At 53.0% G+C, this 23,836-nt stretch overlaps 1 protein-coding gene across 5 annotated transcripts; it reads left to right on the plus strand.

Annotated features, from left to right (window-relative positions):
- The first annotated feature begins 3,009 nt into the window (after window positions 1–3,009).
- On the plus strand, window positions 3,010–17,792 carry SYT3 (synaptotagmin 3). 5 transcript variants are annotated; one of them, XM_073886435.1, is made up of 11 exons: window positions 3,010–3,070; window positions 3,702–3,832; window positions 5,367–5,532; window positions 8,421–8,946; window positions 11,541–11,928; window positions 12,086–12,304; window positions 14,147–14,267; window positions 14,520–14,691; window positions 14,797–14,929; window positions 17,014–17,082; window positions 17,289–17,792. In XM_073886435.1, exons 3-10 carry the CDS (start codon window positions 5,382–5,384, stop codon window positions 17,077–17,079), a joined length of 1,776 nt encoding a protein of 591 aa, XP_073742536.1. In that variant the 5' UTR covers window positions 3,010–3,070; window positions 3,702–3,832; window positions 5,367–5,381; the 3' UTR covers window positions 17,080–17,082; window positions 17,289–17,792. The 5 variants fall into 5 exon arrangements, with proteins under 5 accessions (XP_073742536.1, XP_025705874.1, XP_073742539.1 ...); XM_025850089.2 differs by having other exon boundaries at window positions 3,016–3,070; window positions 5,362–5,532; XM_073886438.1 differs by having other exon boundaries at window positions 3,053–3,155; window positions 5,362–5,532.
- Window positions 17,793–23,836: the final 6,044 nt, after the last annotated feature.

Consider the following 23,836-nt stretch of genomic DNA (forward strand, 5'->3'; position numbering starts at 1 on the left):
CATCCATCCATCCATCCATCCATCCATCTATCCATCCACCCACCCATCCATTCCATACACACATCCATACATTCCTCTATTTATTCATGCACTTGTTCGCTCCTTCATTCAACCAATCCGTATTTATCAGGTGCCTCCTTTGTGCCGGGCAATATGTCAGGCAGCAGGGATGCAGCAATAAACAAAACAAAGTGCTACCCCCACGGAGCTTATGTGTCTGGCAGTCCTCAATGAGCCAAACTCCCTGCTGCCCCAGGCCTCGCACAGGCTGTTCCTTCTTGCTGGAGCACTTCCCCTCCCCTCCCCCATCTTCCTCAGGTTTATGCCTACTCACCCTTCTGAGTTCAGTTCAAACATCACTTGGTCGCTTCCTCAGGGAAGCCTTCCATGACCTCCTCAGACACACATAGCATTGATTCTAATACATATAGTTTTTTTTTAAGTTGTATTTATTTAAGTAATCTCTACTTAACCCAATGTGGGGCTCTAACTCATGACCCCGAGATCAAGAGTCACATGCTTTTCTGACTGAGCCAGCCACTATAGATAGTTATTTGATGATTATCTGCCTCCTCTACCAGACCACAGGCTCTCGCAAGACTGGGATTTTTGTCTGTTTTGTTCCTAGCTGGATCCCCAGTGCCTAGAGCAGTGCCTAGCACATAGTAGATGCTCAGTATTTTTAAAAAATATTTATTTTTTTTAAGAGAGAGAGAGAGCACACCAGCGGAAGGGGCAGAGGGAGAAGAAGAGAGAATCTCAAGCAGACTACACACTAAGCTTGGAGCTCAATGCTGGCTCCATCTCACCACCCTGAGATCACAGACTGAGGTCAAAACCAAGAGTCTGACATTTAACCGACTGTGCCACCCAGGCATCCCTATGCTCAGTAAGTATTTAGCAAATGACTGCATGGATGGAATTAAATGAATGTGGAGTACTCACTCTGTCTCCTGGTTCTCTTCCTATCCAGTACTCTCTGCTGTTCTACGCTCCCAGAGGCTATGACAGTCAAGGTCCTCAAACTTCCTGGATGCAAACAATGTAGTGGCTGAAGGCAAGGGTCTAGATTCAGACCCACATGGTTTTGAACCTCAACTTTGACACCTCCCAGGCATGTGACCTCAGGCAGGGCATTTCCTTTCTCTGAGCTCCAATTTCCTCATTGTCAAATGCAGTTAAAAAGTATGTGGGCAGGCGCCTGGCTGGCTCAGTCAGTCGAGCATATGCCTCTTGATCTCCAGGGCATGAGTTCAAGCCCCATATTGGATGCAGAGTTTACTTTGAAAGAAAGAAAAAGTACATGAGCAAATGCATATAATTATTAATTATGACAACACTAAACACTAGCCATTTTTCTAAGCACCCCATATGAATTTAATCCTCAAAATAATGAAGTGGAATCTGGGTTTTTAAAAAACTGTCCTCATTACAGGCGGGGAAACTGAGGCATTGAGAATATAAACGAGGCACACACGATACTGAGAAGAGACCTGGGATTGGAACCTGCCTCTGCCATTTCCCAAACCACAGGCGAGACCAGTACCCTACAACTGCCAGCCAATGAGGAGATGTCTCTTTGGAGATGTGTCATGGAAGTCTGGCAAGCCCACCTAGGTACCCACCTCTGAATGTATGCATTGCTGCATACTTCCTTCTGTGTATCTCTCCTGGGGAACGGGGCTGCCTGTGGACTCTGGGCAGGCCAGCTGGGTGTGAAGGTCTGGTTGTGAATGAGCTCTGAGCTTCATGGACCTGTGTGCATCCATCTGGGCATGTGCCCCCCTCCGCCCATGCAGGCTTCCCTGGGTGCAAAGGCAGGTCCATCAGGGAGAATGAAGAAGTACTGAGGATCGGATTCAAGGTCAACCTGGGAGGCATTTCTGGGGTATTCTACAGTGTGACAGTGACTGCAAATGTATATATACGTAAGTAGCAATATGTGGGGAGGGAGGTGGAATCTAGTTAAAGGGAGGGAACTTGTCTTAAAGCTGCCTTGGCAGAAGAAAGTAATTTTTTACTTAGTATATTTATATGAGTGTCACTGGGGGTGGGGGTGCAGTGCAGCCCTAAAGAAGACTGAGGGGCCTCCCAGCCACCCCTGCGGGTTGCTGCTGTGACTATGTGGTTCTGGATCTTCTCCAAGGGATTTAACCTCTATGGACCTCGGTTTCCTCCTCTGTGAAATGGGAATAGCATAATTGTACCCACCTAATAGGGCCAAAGTGGAGATTAAATGAGAAAAATCCTTTCAAAGCACTTAGCTCCGTGCCCAGATCACAGTCAGGGGCAATTATCATTAACCTCTATTAATACGGCAGTAACTCTTACTTGCTGCTTTTGAGAAAGACTCGTTAAGCACCTACTTGGTGCCAATGCTTTACCTACATTGCCTGGTTTTTCACACATCTGGATCGCTTCGGAAACAGGTGTATTGTCTATATTTTTTTTGGATGAGGAAACTGAACCTCAAAAGCAAAGAGCGCGAGGTCACACAGGCAGGGTCCGGCCCAGGCAGGATCCAACCCCGGGTCCCTGCTAGTACCTCTCGCCGGGCTGAGATTCTCCAAACCCGCTAATTCTGAGGCTCCGCCTCCCCTCCCACCTCCGGCCCTCAGAGCTCCCCAGATGGGAGGACTCCAGGTCTTGGGTCCTGTGAAGGAAGGGCCCCGGGAGGAGTGGACCGGGAGGGATGGATTCCTAGATGTGAGAATTGAGGGGGTGGGAGCTCAGTACCCTGGGTTCCGGGAGAAGTGACTGGGGTCCCAGACCTTTCCAACTGAGAGAAGAGGGGCTGGGGGCCGGGACCCCTGGATCCTGGGGGAGCGGAGGGTCATGTTGCTACATAGCTGGATCTTCCACTGTGTAAGAGAGCTGGGTCTCGCACGCCTCTCCCTCCTTCCTCGCTGCGGCCGCGCGATTTCGGCTTTCAAGCCGCAGGTTCAGAGGGGAGGAAGGAGGGGGTGCAAGGGGAGGAGCCGCGGACCTGCGCCAGGGGCGGGGGGAGGAGCCGAGCGGGCACCGCGGCGGGCGCTCGGGGCTGCGGCGGCGGCGGCGGCGGCGGCTCCGGGTGAGTCCGCTCCTCCCCCCTCCCCCTGCCCCAGCCCCCGCCCCAGGCCGATCCTGGGGGGCGGCCCCAGCGCGTGGGGGCGGGGGTAGGTACAGAGGCACGCGGATCTCCTGCCCGAGAGTGCGGGTGCTGCAGAGCTCGCTGGCCGCTCCGGGGGAGGGGCACGTGGCCCTAGAAAGGGGGGTCCCGAAACATCTAGGTGTACCCCAACCTCGCCCACCGATCCCCCGGGCGTGGGGATTGTTTACCTACTCCATGGCTCCTGAAGACTTAAGACTCCGCGACCTCTCGAGGTCCAGGGCATCATTCCTCCCCCCTTGCAGCGCCCTGGGACCCCGGTATCTCATAACCCCCCCACCTCCAAAAAAATTCCCATCCTCTCTGCAGCCGGGAGAGGCATTAAGGACTTCAACTCCCAGCAGCCCATGCAGCGCCGGGTCTGTGAAGTCTTAGCCGCGCTAGCGCAAGGCCTGCTGGGAATTGTAGTGTCCAAGCTCCGCGGGAGCTGGGGCCCCGGAGGTGGGAGGGGGTGGCTGGACCTCCCGGGGGTCGCCTGGGGTCGAGCAGCCAGTCCGAGTAGGACAAGACCTGAGGCTCGGACTGAGCTTTTTCTCCTGGCCGCGGCCTCCAGATCCCGCTCCTCTTCCCACCACCTGGCGCGTGGGGACGGGTCCGCAGCCCCTTGTCCGCCCTACAACCCCCATGGGCTGCCGCCAGCCGCCGCCTCGGCTGCCACCCAGGACAAGGCAGGGATAAGCGCAGGTGAGTCTGACCATGCCTGTGTCGGAGTCCTGGCCTTCTGCAATACCTCCACGACACCTGTCCATCCGTGAGCTCTGGTCTGTCCGTCCCTAATTTCTCCCTGCACTCTCCTTCCAGTCCATCTCTGATGTCTGGCTCCAAACCATGTGTGGCTAATTCCCCTTCTCTCCCCACATCCACCTCTTTCTCCCAGTCCTCTCTCTTTTATGCCCCCACCCCCATCCAACCTTCCTTCTGCACCCATGTCTGTCTGCCCAGCCCTCCTTTGTATCCTTTTGCCCATCTGTGGTCTCTGGCCATTGTCTGTCCATCTGTCCTTTATTTCTGCACCCCATCCATTCTTCCGACCGCTGTTTCCCTTTCAAAGATATTTCTGTCCTGGCACTTAGACAGTCCCTCTCTCCGCCCATCTCTCACACTCCCATAAATTACACACTAGTCCATTATTTATGGCTTAGTCCATCCCAAATCTAAATCCTTGACTTTTCCTCTCGTCTGCTTATCTGTCCCTCTGTTCTGGGCCCCAGTTTGCCCTTCCCAGTATCTTTGTCCCCCCTCCCCTTATCTCTCCCTCTCTCAACTTGGTCCCTATCTCTGCACCCTGCATCTTCCATCCCACCCCAGCCACCACCACACTCTTCTCTCTCCAACCCCATCCTTCCCTCTGTCTTGGTCCTCACTCTTTCTACCTGGATCTGGCCCCCTTCCCACTCCTCGAACCTGCCAAGCCCTTGCTCATGCTGTTCCCGCTGCTGAGGATGCTTTTCCCCACTCCAGCCCCACCGCCCGCTGGCTGTGGCCAGGCCCATCTCGTCCTTCAGGTCTCGGAGTGCCCCCCAGCTGCCCACCTCCTGGCCCTTTTGTGACATTTCCTCCAACGATTTCTTTCAGAGCACTTCTCACAGTGTGAGCACGTCCTGTTTGTTTATGTGTGTTTGTTGACTTGTTTCCTCCATGCTCCTCTCACTGGATTGTAACACCAGGAAGGTGGGAAATGTGGGGGGCTCGTTCTCTGCTGGATCTGCTGCAGCTGGCATCGTGCCTGGCATGTAGTTGGTGCTCAACGAATATTTGCCTAATGCACGAATGATGAATGGCTGTCCCCTCATCTGCCCGTGCCTAAATTCTGTCCTTGGTCTGTGCACCCCTAATCTCTGCCTTCTTGTCTGTCTATCCCTTTATTGTGCATCCTTAATCTCTGCCCCTTGACTGGCCTTCCTCGTCTCTTTCTCCTTGTCCGTTTGTCCCTATTCTCTGTTCTCTTGTCCGTTCATGCCCATCTCTGTCCCCTAGTTGGTCCAACCCGTTACTGTCTTCTTGCCTGCACCCCGAATTTCAGTCCTTCTGTCCATCTGCCCCTAATTTCTTTCTCCTTGTCTATCCCTCCCTAATCTCCTTCCCCTTGTCCATCTGCCCCCAATCTCCGTCCCCTCACCTGTCCTTCCTTTTCTCCTTTTCTCTTCTAACCCTTATCCACCCCTCTTTCAATCCCATTCCCCATCTGCACCCTTGTCTGGCCCCCTTCCAAGCACAGAACCCACCGGCCACCATGTCGGGAGACTACGAGGATGACCTCTGCCGGCGGGCACTCATCCTGGTCTCGGACCTCTGTGCGCGGGTCCGCGATGCCGACACCAGTGACAGGTGCCAGGAGTTCAACGACCTGCGAATTCGAGGCTATCCCCGGGGCCCAGATGCAGGTCAGCAGCACCCCCCCGCCAGCTGTCTCAGCCAGCCCCCTGTGTCCCCTATACTCAGTATTTTCAGAGGTTCAGAGATTCAGAGCAGACCTACTTAGCTTTCTGCCCCCGAGGTGGCTGTGGCCGCTCCCTCTTAGTGTCTCACCTCTGCCTGCTGCTGGTCCCCCAAACCTTTGATCTAAGGAGAAGGAGCTGGGTGGGCCATATGACCCCTGACCTTTTGGGTTTGGTCCTGTGAGCCTCCTGCCCACTGCCCCTCCCCCCAGCCACACACATATCCCCTTCTCATATCTTTTGTGCATCTTGCATAGTGCTTAAAAGCTCAGGCTCTTTTTTTTTTTTTTTTAATTTTTTTTTTTTTTTTTTGAGAAAAAGAGAGAGAGAGAAAACAAGCACAAGCCGGCGGGCGGGGGGGGGGGGGGGCGGCATGGAGGGAGAGGGAGAATCTCAAGCAGACTCCATGCTGAGCATGGAGCCTGACACAGGGCTTGATCCCTCGACCCTGAGGTCATGACCTGAGCTGAAACTAAGAGTCGGACGTTTAACCGACTGAGCCACCCAGGTGCCCCAAAGCTCAGGCTCTTGAGTCAGCCTCTCTGACTTGTCTGGGTTCAAATCCCACCACTGCTACTTACTAGTGGATGACTTTAGGCAATTAACACTTCTTCTGTGCCTCAATTTCCTCCTGAAAATGGGGATAATGAAAGTGGCTACCTCCTGGGGCAGCTGAGAGACTCAAATGATATAACACATGTGAAGTGCTTAAAACAATCTGGACACACAGTGGTCACTCAATAAATGCTAGGATGTACTTACTGAACACCGACTGTGTACCAGGCAGTATGCAAGATCCTTGGCATATTTCATCAACCACTCACAACAACCCTCTGTGGTATCTACAATCCCCATTTTCGATGGGGGGAAAAGACTCAGAAGGGTAAAGTGACTTGCCCAAGGTCACCCATCTAGGAAGCAGCAGGATTCTGAGAGCGAGGATCTATTATGAGTGCTCTTGTCCGGACGAGGAACCCCAAAGAAGCATGTGCTGTGAGGTTATAATGACAAGTCACACTTGCTGAGTGCAGACAAGGATGAGAAATGAGGTCCGGAGAGCTGCAGTTGCTTGCTCAGAGACTCACAACCTATAAGCAAAAGGGCCAGGTTTGACCCCAGGAAGTCTAGTATACTTCCACAGTTTGGGGGTCCCCCAAGCCCACCCTCAGTTTCAATGATTCTCTAGAAGGACTCACAGAAAAGCTGTTCTACTCACAGTTACGTTTTATTACAGCAAAAGGATGGAGGTTAAAATCAGCAAAGGGAAAGACACATAGAATAGGGTCCAGGAGAGACCAGGTGTGAGCTTCCAGTCTCGGTCACGTAGACATGGCTTATAGCCCGTGGGGCTGAACTTCACCTCCAGCCCCTCCAGAGGCTAAGCTGATACGTCCCAGTCCCCCAAGATCGATCACATTGTTACATAGACCATCTGGCATGGCCCAAGATTCCTCAGGTAAACAAAAACACTTTCAGGCAGGATGTCCCAAGGGCTTAGAGGTTCATTCCCAGGAGCCCATCAAGGGCCAAACATTTCTTTGGGCAAGGTTCGTCTTTTCCTGCACAACTACACCACCTCGCCAAGCCCAAGTGGCTCCCCAGACCAGGCAGACAGGAATGAGAAATTCACCAGAGTTTGGAGGATTGATGTTTTGACTTGGAGAGGGTCTGGGTCAGACTGATGGTAGGGGAAAGCAGCTGATTTCTCTCTCCTCTTCTCCACCTTGTCCTCCCAAATGGCCCTCTGGCCCCCTTTTCTTAGTTCTTCCTATGTTCAGGAGGCTGGAAAGCCCTTGCTCTGCTCTTTAGCACGTCCCGAGAACTCCGAGCAGATTTCGGTCACTTGGAAAGGAACACCCTAAGGGGTGGGGGGAGGTAGGAAGTTCAGAGTTCTACCGTCGCCCGTTGTAGTGCCCTGCGGGCTCATGGATACACATGACGGCAGCAATAGGATTTGTTAGTCTAATAAAAATCCATGTCCGGACTACCATTTATTGGGAAATATTGACGTGTGACAGCATAAGGAAGACTGTGGGCTCTGGAGCCAGACACTCTAGGTGTAAATTCTGACATGCACCCCCCCCGCCCCCCCATCTGCCGTGGGGCTCTATACAGGAAACTTTGTATCTATTGACCTCAGTTTCCTTTTGTGGAAAACAGGCATACTAATGTTGCCAACCTCCTAGGGCGCCTGTCAGGCATAAGTAAGCTAATGCCAATAAAGTGCTTAGGGGTCTGCAACATAGTAACCACTCAGTAAATGTCTACCTTTATATTCTGCGGCCATTCCATTTACCTCCTGCAGTCCTCGGTGCCACGGTTGAGAGGCAGGACTGATTTTTCCCATTTGGCAAATGGGGAATGTAAGGCTCAGAGTGCTTAAGATATGTTCCCAAGGTCACACAGCAAACAGAGATTTGAACCCTGACCTGCCTAACTGTGTCATGCAGCCTCCTCTCTCCTTGATCATCTCTGAGCATTTTGGGGGACGTTGGTGGTACCTCAGATGGTGTGTCCTGTTAAGGAGAGGCAGCATGGGCTAGTGATTAAGAATCACATCTGAAGACAGACTGCTCTTTCAAATCCCAGATCTGTCACTTACTACCTGTGCAGCATAATACAAGTCACTCAACCTGTCTGTGCCTCAGTTTCCTTATCTTTAAAATGGTTATATAGAGATACCGACCTTGTGGGGTCCTGGAGTTTAAGTAATGTATGTGAAGTGCTTAGGACAGTGCATGGCAAATGCTAGAGGCTAGCTCTTTGGGGACAGCAGTGGGAGGATAAACTCTGACCCCACCCTGACCCCTGACCTTTGTCCTCACTCTCTCCAGACATCTCCGTGAGCCTGCTGTCGGTCATCGTGACATTCTGTGGCATTGTCCTTCTGGGCGTCTCCCTCTTCGTGTCCTGGAAATTGTGCTGGGTGCCCTGGCGGGACAAGGGAGGCTCAGCAGTGGGCGGGGGCCCCCTGCGCAAAGACCTAGGCCCTGGGGTCGGGCTGGCAGGCCTGGTAGGTGGCGGTGGGCACCACCTGGGGGCTGGCCTGGGTGGCCATCCTCTGCTGGGGGGTCCACACCACCATGCCCACACCGCCCACCATCCGCCCTTCGCTGAGCTGCTGGAGCCAGGCAGCCTGGGGGGCTCTGACCCCCCTGAGCCCTCCTACTTGGACATGGACTCGTACCCAGAGGCTGCGGCAGCTGCAGTGGCTGCTGGGGTCAAACCGAGCCAGACATCTCCTGAACTGCCCTCTGAGGGAGGTGCAGGCTCTGGGCTGCTCCTGCTGCCCCCCAGTGGTGGGGGCTTGCCCAGTGCCCAGTCGCATCAGCAGGTCACAAGCCTGGCACCCACCACCAGGTGAGACAGGCTACTGGGCTGGGGGTCCACTCTGAACTTCTGTCCCTCCTCTGTGTCTCTTTCCCAGATGTGGTTCTTCTGAGCCCTGCAAGAGGAGAGTCCTAGAGGTCCGGAGTCCTGAGTCCTGGGGCAGGAAGGGGCTTGGGGTGTGGACTCCTAGGTCCTGGGGACAGAGGAGGCTAGGGCCCCAGACTCCAGGATCTAAGGAAGGAGGAACCTAGAGATCTGTACTCAGATTCAGAGGGCATAGGACTCTGGGGTCAGGAAGGTAGAGGAGAATGATTAGCCTCCCGAGGCCCTGAGACACAAAGCAATTCATCTGTTTCAGCCTAAGCCAGGGGTGGTGGGGCCTGGAGTTCATTTGTTCTGTATTCCTCATTCTGCACATGTATATCGAGCACCTAATATGAACCAGACCTGAGATGGGTGTTGGAAAAACAGAAGTGAGCATGGCAAATAGACTCTGCCCTCATGCCACTTACAATCCAAGGGAAGTGGGTCCCCAAAGAAGCTGTCCCCACCCACCCAGGCCAGCGCTGCCGGAAAGTGGCTTAGGGGGGCCACAGCTGTGAGAGCCTGAGGAGTCGGTGATCTGGTCCGGGAAGAGGCTGGGGACTTCCAGAGGTGGAGGGGTCGTGGCTGAGACCTGCAGAGTGAGGAAGAGTTGGTCAGGCACAGAGGCAGGGGTTGTGAGCTGGGCGTTCCAGGAGGAAACAGCCGTCCATGCAAAGGCAAGCGGGGTCAGAGGTCACGGTGTGTTGTGGAAATTGCCAGCAGTCACTATGGCCTGAGAGTAAGTGTGAAAAAAGAAAGGTAGGGAGATGTGGCTTAGGATGTGGGCAGGGCCAGACCACGTGGGGCCTTGAATGCAGGGCTGAGGGACTGGGACTTTGTCCTGGGGGCACTGGGGAGCCATGGAGGGCTGTGAGCAGGAGGGACAGGGTCAGTTCTGCGTGTAGAAAGACCTCTCTGTGGCCACACAAGGGAAGGACCAGAGGGACAGACTGGAGGCCTGTCCAGGCAAGAGAGGGTGAGGCTGAGCTGAGATTGCGGGCGTGGGGATGAGATGAGGTAAAGAGAGTCAGAGGGCAGACGAGGTGAGACCTGAGACTGATGGCTGTGGGTGGGCAGGAGGGGTGGGAAGAAGTACGGAAGGCCTCCGGCCCGGCCTGGTGATTGGGTGGATGTTGGGGCTGTCAGAGGATCTAGGAAGAGGAATGGGTTTTAGGGAGCCCCTGCGCTTACCTGGGTCTTGTCGAGTGTGAGAGGCCTGGGGCAGCATCCGGGGAAACTGCCCTCAGAGGGATTGTCTTGGGCCTCAGAAGTTCATGGGAGAAGGTGTTCTCTTCCCAGGGCCTGGCCAGGGGCCCAGGGGCTCATGGGAGATGAAGCTTGGGGGTCTCTGGGGAGGCCTTTCAAAGGCAGATGGATACACCAGTCTGAGCTCTTTCCCCTCCCCATTATACAGATGGAGAAAGTGAGGCTGAGAGGGTATTCATGACCTGCTCAAAGTCACCCTGGGAGCAAGGAGTGGCTAGGAGATCTGTAGCTGAAGGGGCCTCCCCCACCACATCCCTTTCCACGGCTCGAGCCCTCCCACTTCCTCACCTCTTCTGCCCCTTTCCGAGGCTCAAGCCCTCCTGCTTCCCCCATGCCTGCCTCTCAGCACACCTGAGGCTGCCGAGCACTGCCCATCGCTAGGGGCCCCATCACATGGACTTCGCCCCGGGTGTGATGGTCCTTGCAGGAGAGGGCAGATGAGCCAGGACCACAGATGGGGAAATTTGGGAGAGGGGAGGGAAAGGCTTTGAGGGGACAGGAGGTGAGAATGGCTGTGGGGTCTGACCTGCAGATCTAGGTGGAGCACAGGGGAGGAGGAGCGGGTTGGGGGGAAGGTGCTGAGCCCGGCGGGGACTGTGAGGGGTGTCGGGGTCTGGTGGACTGCCGAGGCTGGGGGCCGATCCAGGCTGGAGCCCAGGAGACAGATTTAGCAGATTTAGCAGGCTGCTGATGGGTGTGGAGACCTGGGGTGCAGATGAGCTTGTCCAGAGAAAGGCGTGTGTGTGTGAGAGAGGGGAGAAGGAGCCGGGGTGGCTGAGGGGGGAGCTCTGGGCTCCCAGAGTGTCCCCCACACACGTAGGGACAGTGGGGGAAGGGAGTTGAGAAAGGACAGGCCAGGTGGAGTGATGGTGACGTGGGAGAGGTGAGACTGGGGTTGAGACAGGTGGGGGGGATTTGAAGAAGGGCAGATGAAGGTTCAGGAGGTCTGGGTTGTGTGGGGCCCCAGGGGTCCACGAATAAGTTATTCTGGGTCATGCACTTGAAGTCAGGAGGAGGCTTCTGGAAGTTGATGCATAAGCAGGTCCTAGTTGGAGCTAGCTTAGAGATGGGGATACCCCCCCAATACAGGTGGAGAAACTGAGGCTCAGAGAGTGCAAGTGGCTTGCTCAAGGTCATAGTGAGCAAAGGTGCAGATCTGTGGCCATCTGGCTGTGACCCTTGGGAAAGAGGCAGGGAGGAGTCTCTCAGGTCTTCGGATGCTGTCAAAGACCCTAGCCAGTGACCCCCACCTTGGTCTTCCCCACTCTCCACAGGTACCCGGCCCTACCCCGGCCCCTCACCCAGCAGACCCTGACCCCCCAGCCGGACCCCGGCAGTGATGAGCGGCCGCCTGCCCTACCCTTACCCTTGCCGGGCGGGGAAGAAAAAGCCAAACTCATAGGGCAGATCAAGCCAGAGCTGTACCAGGGGACTGGACCAGGCGGCCGGCGTGGCGGTGGGGCCCCGGGCTCTGGAGAGGCCGGCGCAGGGGCGCCCTGCGGCCGCATCAGTTTCGCCCTGCGGTACCTCTATGGTTCAGACCAGCTGGTGGTGCGGATCCTGCAGGCCTTGGACCTCCCAGCCAAGGACTCTAACGGCTTCTCAGACCCCTATGTCAAGATCTACCTGCTGCCAGACCGCAAGAAAAAGTTCCAGACCAAGGTCAGGAGTGAGGGTCCTGGACATCCAGGAGGAGGGGGTGGGAGTCGGGACTCCTGGGTCTGAGGGAGGAGGAGCTGGCGGTCTGGACTCCTGGGTCCTTTGGAAGCAGTGTGGATGGGCATGGGGTCTCTCTCCTCCCCTCGCCCACCCTCTCCAGGTGCACAGGAAGACACTGAACCCTGTGTTCAACGAGACATTCCAGTTCTCAGTGCCCCTGGCTGAGCTGGCCCAGCGCAAACTGCACTTCAGCGTCTATGACTTTGACCGCTTCTCGCGGCACGACCTCATCGGCCAAGTGGTGCTGGACAACCTCCTGGAGCTGGCTGAGCAGCCCCCCGACCGCCCACTATGGAGGGACATCATGGAGGGCGGTTCGGTCAGTGGCCCCTGCATCCCTCTTCTTGGGGACCCAGGACTGCTCAGTGTTTGACCTCTTTGCCCTTGGACTTCATAACCTTCTAACTTCTTGACCCAGGCTTTTCAAAAATTTATTTTATTGCAAAATACTGCAAACATACAAGCAAAGTGTAGAGATAGATATAACAGGACTCCGTCTCCCAGACACCCTGTCAAATATTGACATCATGCCTGGACCCCAGATCTCCCAACTTCTGACCCCCTTTCACATCTGATGGTAACAGTTGAGAAATATAACAGACAGCCCTGTACCCACCAGCCACTTTATCATAACTTCATGCTGTGACCCCAAATTCCTGACCCTCCAACTGTCTGACCCCAGAGTTCCCAGCTTTTGTTTTTCTGACTTCCTTCAACTTCCAACCTCCTGGCTTTCCAATTCCCAAGCTTCCTGAACCTCCAACCCCTCTGATCTCTGAACATTTTATGTTTCAAACCCTTGACCTCCAGATCTAATTTCATCCTCTGCTCTCCACCCAGCTCCTGATAGCCTGATCCCCCCAAGCCTCAGACATACTTGGATCCTCTATATTCTGACACCCCCCAGTTCCCCCAGTCACCAGATTGTGCCTGGTAGCCCCCCCCCAGCCCCCTTCCTCTTCAATCCAATCGCTCCCCGAGCCTGGCTCCTACGCGCTTGTTGGGGGTCCTGATCCTCTCCCTGCCTCCATCCTGTCTCCTGCTTGTGTGTGTATCATGTCTCATTCTCTCCACCCCCCCATTATCACTGGAGGTCTTCACTCATTCATTTATTCATTCATTCATTTCTTAAACAACTGGCTTTTTTGTTTCAGGATCAGGACCCGGGGACCCCAGACAGTCCTTGGGAGCTCCAGGTCTAGGTTGTCACAGTTTGCTGTCAGGGGCAGTGAGTGGGGAGTCCAGGGTCCTGGGCCTCGGTCAGTGTGGTTGGGAGGCCAGGGGCCCAGATGAGGCTGAAAAGCCGGGCGGGGCGGGGCGGAAGTCCTGGTAGCTCAGTGCCCCCTTCCAGGTATCTCTGTTTGTGTGTTGGTGTCGGAGGCTCTGTCTCCACTGTGGCTTCGCTTAAGGTTGGTGTGTCTCCTGCCCTCCCTGTGACTGACTTCTCTCCTCAGTGCCTGTCACACTGTCTGAATCTCTGTCCCTCACCCGGTCTGCGTAGGTTTCTCTGTTCCTCTCCCTCTCTCTCTCTCTATCTGGGTCTTTGCCCTTCCCCCCACCCCATTCTAGATCTCTGTCACTCCGTCCGGGTCTCCCCACCCTCCACCAAGTCTCCGGTCCCATTTCTCCAGATCTCCTGCACCTGGGGGGCTCTGACACCCCCCCCCCGGACTCTGTCTCTCTCCTCTGGGACTCTGTCCCCCTCTCCTCCTGGCCTTTTACTCCTCTCTGTGAAGTCCCTGTTCCTCTGCTCTCTCCCTGGCAGCACTATCTCTGGGTCTCTAGGCCCCTCCTCTGGGTTTTCTTTCTTTAGGACTCTATGGGTCTGCCTTTCTAACTGTATCTCTCAGTGTCTTGGTCCCTGTCACAGTCTATTTCTCTCTGTGTTCTTCTCTCTGTCTGTCTCTGGCTCTTTCCTGCTCTCTCCCCACACCTATGCCTCTTTCAGTCTTCCCTGCAGAACAGACAGGCTTTGCTGGTGGCAGGCAGCTGTGGCCAGGCAGTTTCCAGGTTTAGTCAGATTGTTAAGTGGTCAGCAACCGGAGTCCTGGATATCAGGGAGGAGAGCTGGAGGCTCCAGATGGGAGAGCGAGGGAGAGGTGGGGGGGGCGGGGGTGGAGACTGAGACAGGGCATTGCTGAGCCCCTTTCCCCAACTGCAGGAAAAGGCAGATCTTGGGGAGCTCAACTTCTCACTCTGCTACCTCCCCACGGCCGGGCGCCTCACCGTGACCATCATCAAAGCCTCTAACCTCAAAGCGATGGACCTCACCGGCTTCTCAGGTGGGTTCCAGGAGGTGCTGGGATCTGAGAAAGGAGCGTCTGGGGGCCCTGGACTCCTGGGTCTGATGGAGGAGAGGCTGGGGCCCTGATTCTGGGTCTGAAGGAGGAGGGGCTGGGGGCCCAGACTCCTGGGTCTGAGGGGGTAGGGCAATGGGGACCCAGACCCTTGGGTCGGGGGAGGAGGAGTCTGGGGTCCGGACTCGGGTCTGAGGGAGGAGGTCGAGGTTCAGTGCTCTCGATGCCTGCTCCCAGACCCCTACGTGAAGGCCTCTCTGATCAGCGAGGGGCGGCGTCTGAAGAAGCGGAAAACCTCCATCAAGAAGAACACGCTGAACCCCACGTACAACGAGGCGCTCGTGTTCGACGTGGCCCCGGAGAGCGTGGAGAGCGTGGGGCTCAGCATTGCGGTGGTAGACTACGATTGGTGAGGGGCGTGGCCCGGGCGGGCGGGGGGCGGGCAGGGGGTCAGGGGGTGGGCCCGGGCCCGCCCCCTCCCTCCCCGGCCGCTCACCGCCGCTCCCACCCACAGCATCGGGCACAACGAGGTGATCGGCGTGTGCCGCGTGGGCCCGGATGCCGCCGACCCCCACGGCCGCGAGCACTGGGCGGAGATGCTGGCCAACCCCCGCAAGCCCGTGGAGCACTGGCATCAGCTGGTGGAGGTGAGTGGGGAGGCCACCCAGTGCCCCTCGCCCTGCCATTCCCGCGCTCATGCAGTCATTCACGCGGAGCGTCCGTCTTTATGGGCTGAAGAGTCAGACCGCTTGGGTTGGAATCCCAGCTCTACTAACTTGAGCTGTGTGACTAAGAGCACGTTACTTAACCTCTCTGTGTCTCAGTTTATTCTGCTGGGTGATGGGGTTGTTAATAGCATCTAAAGTTAGGATAGATGTGAGGATTCAGTGAGTTAATGCAGGATTAAATGTCTGCCTCTCAGTAAGGGCTCGTCAAGGGGTCAGTTACTCTTGATATTATTTCCCATGATGCTAAGCCCAAAGTAAAAGGGAAAAGCTGAGTGATAAGATGGAGCAGGGTTGGGGATTTGGGGGGGGGGGGTTGGGTTTGGTTTGGTTTAAAGCAGGCTGTAATTGAAAATCACTGGATTGTGGTTTACTGGGTGGGGGTCAACAATTTTTTCTTCATAAGAAAATGAAGTCAAAATAGAACAGAACAGAAAATTTCACAGGGCAGCACCCATTGTAAGGATCATACAGTTTTTTGTTTTTGTTTTGTTTTGTTTTTGGTCTTGTGGATTGTAGTCCAAAAGGCTTGGAAGTCTGGGAGGTAGAGGACATCTGGACAAGGGATGGGGGGTGCCCTTTGGCTTAGGGCGTCCTGAAGGGCCTCTCAGTGGAGGTGACATTTGAGCAGAAGCCTGGAAATTGAGAAGGAAGGGGCTTAAGTGAAGGTTTTGAGGTTAGGAGAAGCTCGAAGGGAGAGAGCAGGGCTAGGCAGCTGGGTGTTTCTCCTGAGCAAGAAGAAGCAGGGGCAGTCCCCTGAGTCTGGAGCGGAGAGGGAAGGGGGAGAAGGGCAGATAACAGGAGGCCAGCAGGTCACGTGAGAACAAGGTTGCCATTTTTTTAAAGCTAAAAATCATTTATGATCATCACATGGTCAAGAGAAATTCTCAAATATGGCCATTCTCTCATTTGAAACAAACAAAAAAAAGGACAGAAGTAGATTTTGAAGATCCTATCCACAAATTTGCTGTCATTAAAGCCAAGACGGTAAAATCATACTAAATTCTGTTTAGAGTATAAATAAACATTTAAACTTAATGTACTGTGAATTGCAACACACATACTCTTCATTGTTTTGGATATTTTAAAAATGATTTTAAATTTCCAGAGAAAAAAATTCCCCATAAAAATACATAAAAATAAGGCTGTTTATTTTTCCCTTTTGTCTCAGGCTCTGATTTGACATGGGACTGACCTCTCTTTAAAATTTGATATCTTGCTCATTGTGGATTTTTTTGGATTAATTCTGATTTTTAAAAATATTGCATTGCAATAGTAATTATCTTGAGTGCTGAGTTTGGGTCCACCTGAAATTTTGCACCCGGGGTGAACTCCTCCCAGACCTGACTGTAGCTTGGCCTCGCTTTGGACTTTGCTTCCACGATGAGGAGGGATTTTAAGCGGCGGAGCACAGAGCTCAAGTGTGAGTTTTGAAAAGACTGTGGCTCTATTTAGAGAGACAGATGGCAGCTACTCTCTTCTTCCACCACTCACTCTTCCCCTAATTTACTCACTCATCCCACAAACTTCTCCAGAAGCTCCGGTGCGCTATGCTCATGCTGGGCAATTCTGGGAGCACAGAGAGAAATGGAACCCTGGCTAGGTGGAGCCTGACCCTGGCTTTCAGCCAGTAGTACCATAGTGAATGACCCCAGAGGGTCTTTCTAACCCCAGCACTGACCCTGCCCCTTCTCTGCTCACCACCCTCCCCGGCTCCCCAGCGCCTCCAAAACGGAGTCCAAGCTTCTTTGAGGCCCCTCTGAGGGTCTGCCCCGTCATCCCTGCAGCCTCATCTCGCCTCACATTTCCAGCGACTTTTGCTTTGTGCCTCGGTTTCCCCATCTATAGACTAGGACTGTAATACCACTTGGCCCATCACTTCAGAGCTGAGTGAAAAAAGGCATTGTAGATGATGAAAACAGGTTTGATGTCTTACTATGTTGACTATTAGCGGTTGTCTCGCCTCTGTTCCCCCATACCTGAACCTACTGGGTTTCCTTATTCAGGAAAAGACTTTGTCCAGCTTCACGAAAGGCAGCAAAGGATTGTCAGAGAAAGAGAACTCAGAGTGAGAGGTAAGGAACCCAGACCAGGGGAGGAAGGTGGTGGCGGTCCTGGACTCCTGGGTCCAAGAGAGGAGGGCCCGGGGGCCTGGATTCCTGGGTCAGAGGGTGGAGGGACAAAGCAAGGGACCAGGTCCCTGGGGTGTCAATGAAGCTACAGCAGGTCACAGGCCTGCTCTCTGCCATCACTGACATCTCCTCCCTGCCCTGTCTTGCAGGTCTGGCCTAGGCCCAGGATCGGACCAGGCCCCCTCAGGACCCCATCCCTTCCTGCCCGGACCGTGAATTCATCTCCTTGAAGCCATAACGTCCGAGCTTCGTGGTGCGGGGCAGCACTGGGCCTGCCCATCCTTCTACCCCGCTTAGGCGTGAGGGTGGGAGGCAGGCGGGCCCGGCTCCCTGTTTCAGGGTGGGGGGCATTCAGTCTCTACTGTGTCTGTCTTCCCTTCCCCAGGGCTCCCCTTCCAGGCAAGGGGCCATGCATGTCTGGGGGACCCCAGCCCCCAAAACCCTTCGTCTTTCTGTCTGTCTCTTTGTTGTTTGTCCAAGACGGTGTCCTGACCCTCGTTCTCTCCATAAATGTCAACAGACCGATCCTCTGTACTCCCCCAGACACACACACACACACCTGTGTCTACCCTTTCTGTTCAACACACCCCGCGTCTGGCCGATTCCCCCACTGCTGCTGCTACCAACACCAGAATAAACATACACCATGGTTCTCACTCTACCCAGGGCTCCTGTTCTCTCTGGGACTGGGAAGCTGGGTTGGACGATCCTGGCTCTGGGTTCAGACAAATTTTTCATTCACTGGCTGGGTGACCTTGGGCAACTAAATTGATCTCTCGGAGCCTTAGTTTGTAAATGCTACATTTGCCAGGGCCTCTATGATTATAGCATGCGAAATGAACCCCAAACTATTGTAAGCCACAAACAGAACTGAAAGACCTTTGTACATGGTAAGTCTGAGCATATAGGAGGACTTCAGGCATGGTTGGATCAAGGTGTTCAAGGGACTCTGCCTAGCTCCTTAGGACTTCATTCTCAGGCAAGTCTTTGCAATGGTAGTAAGATGGCCATTTGGAGCTCCAGGCTTATACTGCTGTATCTGTTATGATGGTTTCAGCTGCATAAAACAGAATTCCAACAGAAAGAGCTGAAATGATAGAGATTTCTTTTGCTCACATAAGAAATGTTTCAAAGACACAGAGTCCCAGTGTTAGTTCAGCTGCTCAGCAACATCAGGCACTGGGTTGGCATCTCTGAGATTCATTTTGCCTTCCCCTCATGAGTACAAACTGCAGCAACACCATGCCTTATGTTCTTACACAGTGGCATCTAAAGTAGGAAATGTAGACAGGGGCCGCTCCTTATGTGTTTCTCCCTAGAAGGGTTCTCCTTATTTCTCATTTACCAGAACTGGGTTCAGTGGCCACCCTGAGTTGCAGAGTAGTCTGGGAAAGTGACCATCTGTGTAGGTTTTGCCAGTGAGGCAGCACAAAGAGGGGGATGATCGTTGGGTAGGAAATTAACAGGACCTATTGTAATCATCGTCAGGGCGGATAATGTCAGAGGAAACAAAATTCGGGGTTCCCTCCCTCTCTGCCTCCATATCATTCAGGAAGAGGATTCTGATTGGTCCTGTGAGGGCCTTGGATGACCACTGCAGGCCAATCATATATCCAGTTGGCAAGCTTGCGCTTGGCACCTCCTCCCAGGACAGAGTCCTCCTTCCCTGCCCATCTCACTGGGATTGGCTCAGACCCCCTTGGGACCTCATCCCTTCCTGCCCAGCTGTGAATTCATCTCCTGAAGTCATAAGGCTCTTTAGTGGAGAACATAGGGATCCCTCGATCAACCCCAATAGAATCACATGGCAGTGGGCAGGGTATAGTCCTTCAAAGTAGTAGATGTCCACTACATTCCATGCTTGGCTTCTTGGCATTAATTCACACCCACGTGCTCATATACACTGTCTCAAAAATGGTACAACCACTATATTAGTTTGCTATGGCTGCCATCCTGAATTACCACAAACTGGCCAGAAATGATTCTCTCAAAGTTCTGGAGACCAGAAGTCTGAAATCAAGGTGTCAGCAGAGTTGTTTCTCCTGGGGCTCTGGGATCTTGTCCCATGCCTCTCTCTGAGCTCCTGGATGCTGCTGGCAATCCTTGGCATTTCTGAGCTTGTAGATGAATCCCTCCAGTCTCTGCATCCATCACCACCTTGTGCCCACTGTGTATCTGGTTCTCAATTCTCCCTTTGCCCTTTTCTCTATTTTTTATTTTTTTAAGATTTTATTTATTTATTTGACAGAGAGAGATAGCGAGAATAGGAACACAGCGGGGGGGTGGGAGAGGGAGAAGCAGGCTTCCTGCCGAGCAGGGAGCCCGATGTGGGGCTTGATCCCAGGACCCTGGGATCATGACCCGAGCAGAAGGCGGACGCTTAACGACTGAGCCACCCAGGTGCCCCCCCCCCTCTCTTTTTTTAGAGCACATATAGCATTGATTTTTTTTTTTCATTGAACTCCAGCAAAGGGTACATTTATTCTCTTTTCTCAAGGAGTGAGGAGCACTTTTCAAACCCTATAAATGTCAAGGTTATGAAGATACAATCTCATTTGTAAAGTTCTTCCAAAGATAAATAGGGCAGCCTATTAGCATCCACAAGAATTGCAAGTTAATTTTAACCTAATAAATATCCTGAAAATTCCCAGGAGACAGTCCATCATGCCAAAGAAACTTCTTCTTTAAATTAATGTCACACTCTACCGGTTTCTTGGGCATGCTGTTAGCTTACTTTTCTTGCAATCTGTGATGACGCCACTACCTTCTGCAAGAGTTCATCTGGTACCCGAGTGAGCTCCGTAGTCAGACGGCCACGTTTCAAATTCCTCCTCCACACATATTAGTTCTGGGACTTTGGGCAAAGTGTAGAACATCTCAATGCCTCAATTTCTCTCTTCTTTTTAAAGTATTTTATTTACTTATGTGTCAGAAAGAGAGAGCACAAGCAGGGGGAGCAGCAGAGGCAGAGGGAGAGGCAGGCTCCCCGCGGAGCAAGGAGCCTGACTTGGGACTCGATCCCAGGACCCCGGGATCATGACCCGAGCCGAAGGCAGACGCTTAACCAACTGAGCCACCCAGGCGTCCCAATGCCTCAGTTTCTTTGACTGTAAGATGACGGTGATAATGCCTACTTCACAAGAATGTTACGCAGATTAAATGAAAGAATGCACATGAAACACTTAGCACGTACTTGGTGTATAGTAACATGATTCCAATGGTAGCTATTAATATTGATAATAATGATGATGATAATTGCTAATAATTATCATATATTAGAATATATTTGGGCATTAGGAATCTTCATAATCATTTGAATATTGACTGACTTAATATATAAGTGTCAGCTGTTCCAGAAGACAGCAAGATGTTTCAGTGCAGGAAAATGTAAACAGGACAATTTTTTTTCACCAGTTTACCTTGCACAGGCATAACTTGGTTTTAATTGTTCCTGTATCTTTTTCTTTTCCGCCTTTCTTTTTTTTATCATTTTTCTTTTTTTAATTTAATTTTATTATGTTATGTTAGCCACCATACATCACATCATTAGTTTTTGATGTAGTGTTCCATGATTCCTTGTTTGTGTATAACACCCAGTGCTCCACGCAATACATGCCCTCCTTAATACCCATCACCGGGCTAACCCATCCCCCCACCCGCTCCCCTCTAGAACCCTCAGTTTATTTCTCAGAGTCCATAGTCTCTCACGGTTCGTCTCCCCCTGCCTTTTTCTTATAAGAACGCCAATCATTGGGGTTAGGGAATCATTCTTAATTCAGGATGATCTCATCTAGAAATCCTTGACTTAACCTGATCTGTAAAGATCCTTTTTCCAAATAAGGTCACGTTCACAGGTTCTGGGGGATTAGGACATGGACATTGTCTTTTGGGGGCCATCATTCCATCCACTACCACCACCTTGAAGAACAATTTATCAGTGTCTTACAAAGTCAACACAAACTTACCATGTGACTCAGAAATCCCACTCCTGAGTATTTAACCATGAGAAATAAAAGCATATGTCCCTGCAAATATTCACAGCAACGTTACTCATAATAGCCCCAATTTGGAAAACTGGATATAACTGAAATGTCCATCTATGGGAATGGATGAACAAATTGTATGTCCACAAGATGGACAACTTCTCAGCAATAGAAAGAACTACCTACTGATATGTATAGTAGATAAAGATAAATCTCAAAAACAGTATGTCTTGTGAAAAAAGCCAGACACAAAAAAGTACAAACAGCATGATTCCATTTCTGTGAAATTGTAGGCGATGGAACACTAATCTATAGGGACAGAAATCGATCGGGGTTGCTTGGGGCTGAGGGAGTGGGGATGGGGGATTGATTACACGTAGACAGAAAGGAACATTTTGGGATCACGGAACTGTTCTGTTTCTTGATTGCGGATGTGATCACACACCATACACATTTGTCAAAACTCATTGAACATAAATGCATCAACATAAAGTTGATGCATTAAAAACAACTTTTAAGTGTGGTAAGATACACATATCATAAAATTTATCTTAACCCTTTATAAGTGGACAGTTCAGTAATGTTAAGTACATTCACATTGTTGTGCAACCAATCTCCAGAACTCTATCTTGCAGAATGGAAGCTTTATACCCATTAAACAATAACTTCCTGTTATTCCCTCCTCCCAGCACCCGGCACGACCATTCTACTTTCTCTATAACTCTGATTACTCTAGATACTTCATGTAAGTGGAATCATACAGTACAGTCCTTCAACTGTAACAAACGTACCACAGTAATGCAAGATGTTAATAAGGGGAATTAGGGGTAGGCCTATGAGGGTGTAGGGAATTAGGGTACACCCATATGGTATGTGGTCCCCCCAACGGTAAATGGGAACTCTGTACTTTTTGTTTAATTTTCTCTATAAACCTAAAACTGCTTTTAAAAAGTGAATTAATTTTTTTAAAAGATTTTATTTACTTATTTGAGAGAGAGAGAGAGCACGAGCAGGGGTAGCAGCAGAGGGAGAGGGAGAAGCAGGCTCCCTGCCCAGCAGGGAGCCCAATGTGGGGCTCCATCCCAGGACCCCAGAATCATGACGGAAGCCGAAGGCAGACGCTTAACCGACTGAGGCACCAGGCGCCCCAAAAGTCAATTAATTTTTAAAGTCATAGATAACACATGCCAGTCGGGCAAAAACAACAGGTGTCCATGATACGGGTCCTTAGCTACAGTAGGTGTCCACTCTCATCGTTTGCATGTCTGGGTTGCTTATGGAGATTAGAAGACATAATAAAGGTGACTTTCCTTTGCATATTGAGACCAAGGTCATTCATTATTCCTGGGCACAGGAATAACGTTTCTTTTCTCCTCTGATAGGGTTCTCTAGGCCTGCCTTTCCACTTTGCCCGTGAAAAGAGATGTAGCCAATCAAGAGTGGCTCACCGGTGACGTCACCAGTCACCAAGGCCTCTAAGGATCCAGCGCACCGTGGCGCCCTCTGGCGGGGAAAGGGAGGCTGTGTCTGAGACAGCCAATCTGGTTCGCTGACTCCGGCAGGGATGCCGGCCAGGTGCTACACGCTTCACACCCCCTGGTGACTCAAGTCACTTTCCGTCTGCACGTTGCTTGTGGAAAAAAGCCCCGCCAGGAAAGAGAAATGCTGAGGGTAAAGGAAGATACAAATTCCCTGGCGGCCAATGAGACACAGGCATCCAATCAGATTAGCGGCTCCAACGAAACAGTGCAGGTGTCCAATTAGATCCGCCAGAGTTGCCATGACGACACGCGTCTCCTAGGGTTTGCAGGGTCTGTGGGCTCAGGCGCTGAGCGCCACCTGGCGCCGGGTGACACTTGGCCGCTTACTCCAGCGAGCGCGTGCTGTTGAAGACGGCCAACAAAGCGGGGCAGAGCCTCCGTGATGTCACCGTTGCCGAGTCGGCCCCCGGAGCCGGTGAGCGCCGGCGCGAGTTCGCGTGAGCTCCCGCGAGCCCGCAGGCCGGTTGCGCGCACTTTCGCCAGTGCGTCGGTTGGTGCGCATGCGCTCGTGCTTCTCCTCCCCCCCGCCCCCGCCCAGCGCGCGAAACGATAAAGGGCGGGAAAGGGCGAGAGGCGGGGCGAGAGGCGCGAGGCGCGTGGCGCGAGGCTGACCGCCAGGCAGAGGAACCGAGATGGGCGCCTCTGCCCCCGAAAAGGCCTGCAAGAGGATGTGGCCCCCGTAAAACTCCTGTTGAGGGACAGCGCCCCGAAGAGCTAGACGTCCAGAGACAGACTGGAAGAGACGCAGCTCCACAGGGACGGAGACCTGCCGCACCCGCAAACCCACGGGAGCAGAAGACGGTCCACACACTTTAGAAAGTGAAGGAGGAGCTGGCAGTGGCCGAGCAAGATAGTGAGGCGGTGACAGGAGGGGCCCAGAGGCCAGACAGATCTGACCGCGGCCGGGACCCCGGAGGGGGCCTTACAGAGCCCGCGGCCAGCAGCACAGAAGGAGCCTTAGAGAAGACGACAGAGGGGACAGCCTCCCAAGGGCAGTCAGCCAGGCCGCAGGGGACGGCGGGGGCAGCGGGGAAGGTGGCAGAGACAGAGAAGACAGCGAACCAGACAGGGCTGAAAGTTGTGGAGGACATGGAGACGGGGACAGAGCGGCCAGAGGCTGAGGGCACCTGAGACGGGGTCCCCCGGGGGGAGGGGGTCTGGCCAGACAAGAGA

The sequence above is a fragment of the Callorhinus ursinus genome, unplaced genomic scaffold (assembly GCF_003265705.2).
Source record: "Callorhinus ursinus isolate GAN/ISIS: 27379988/994484 unplaced genomic scaffold, GSC_fseal_2.0 scaffold71, whole genome shotgun sequence".
NCBI lineage: Eukaryota > Metazoa > Chordata > Mammalia > Carnivora > Otariidae > Callorhinus > Callorhinus ursinus.

Excerpts from the sequence above, each read along its gene's own strand:
- SYT3 (XM_073886435.1), top strand. The coding sequence starts at position 5,382 with ATGTCGGGAGACTACGAGGATGACCTCTGCCGGCGGGCACTCATCCTG. Across the intron at positions 14,692-14,796 it reads GCGGTGGTAGACTACGATTG|CATCGGGCACAACGAGGTGA; the intron begins GTGAGGGGCGTG and ends TCCCACCCACAG. Across the intron at positions 14,930-17,013 it reads ACTGGCATCAGCTGGTGGAG|GAAAAGACTTTGTCCAGCTT; the intron begins GTGAGTGGGGAG and ends TTCCTTATTCAG.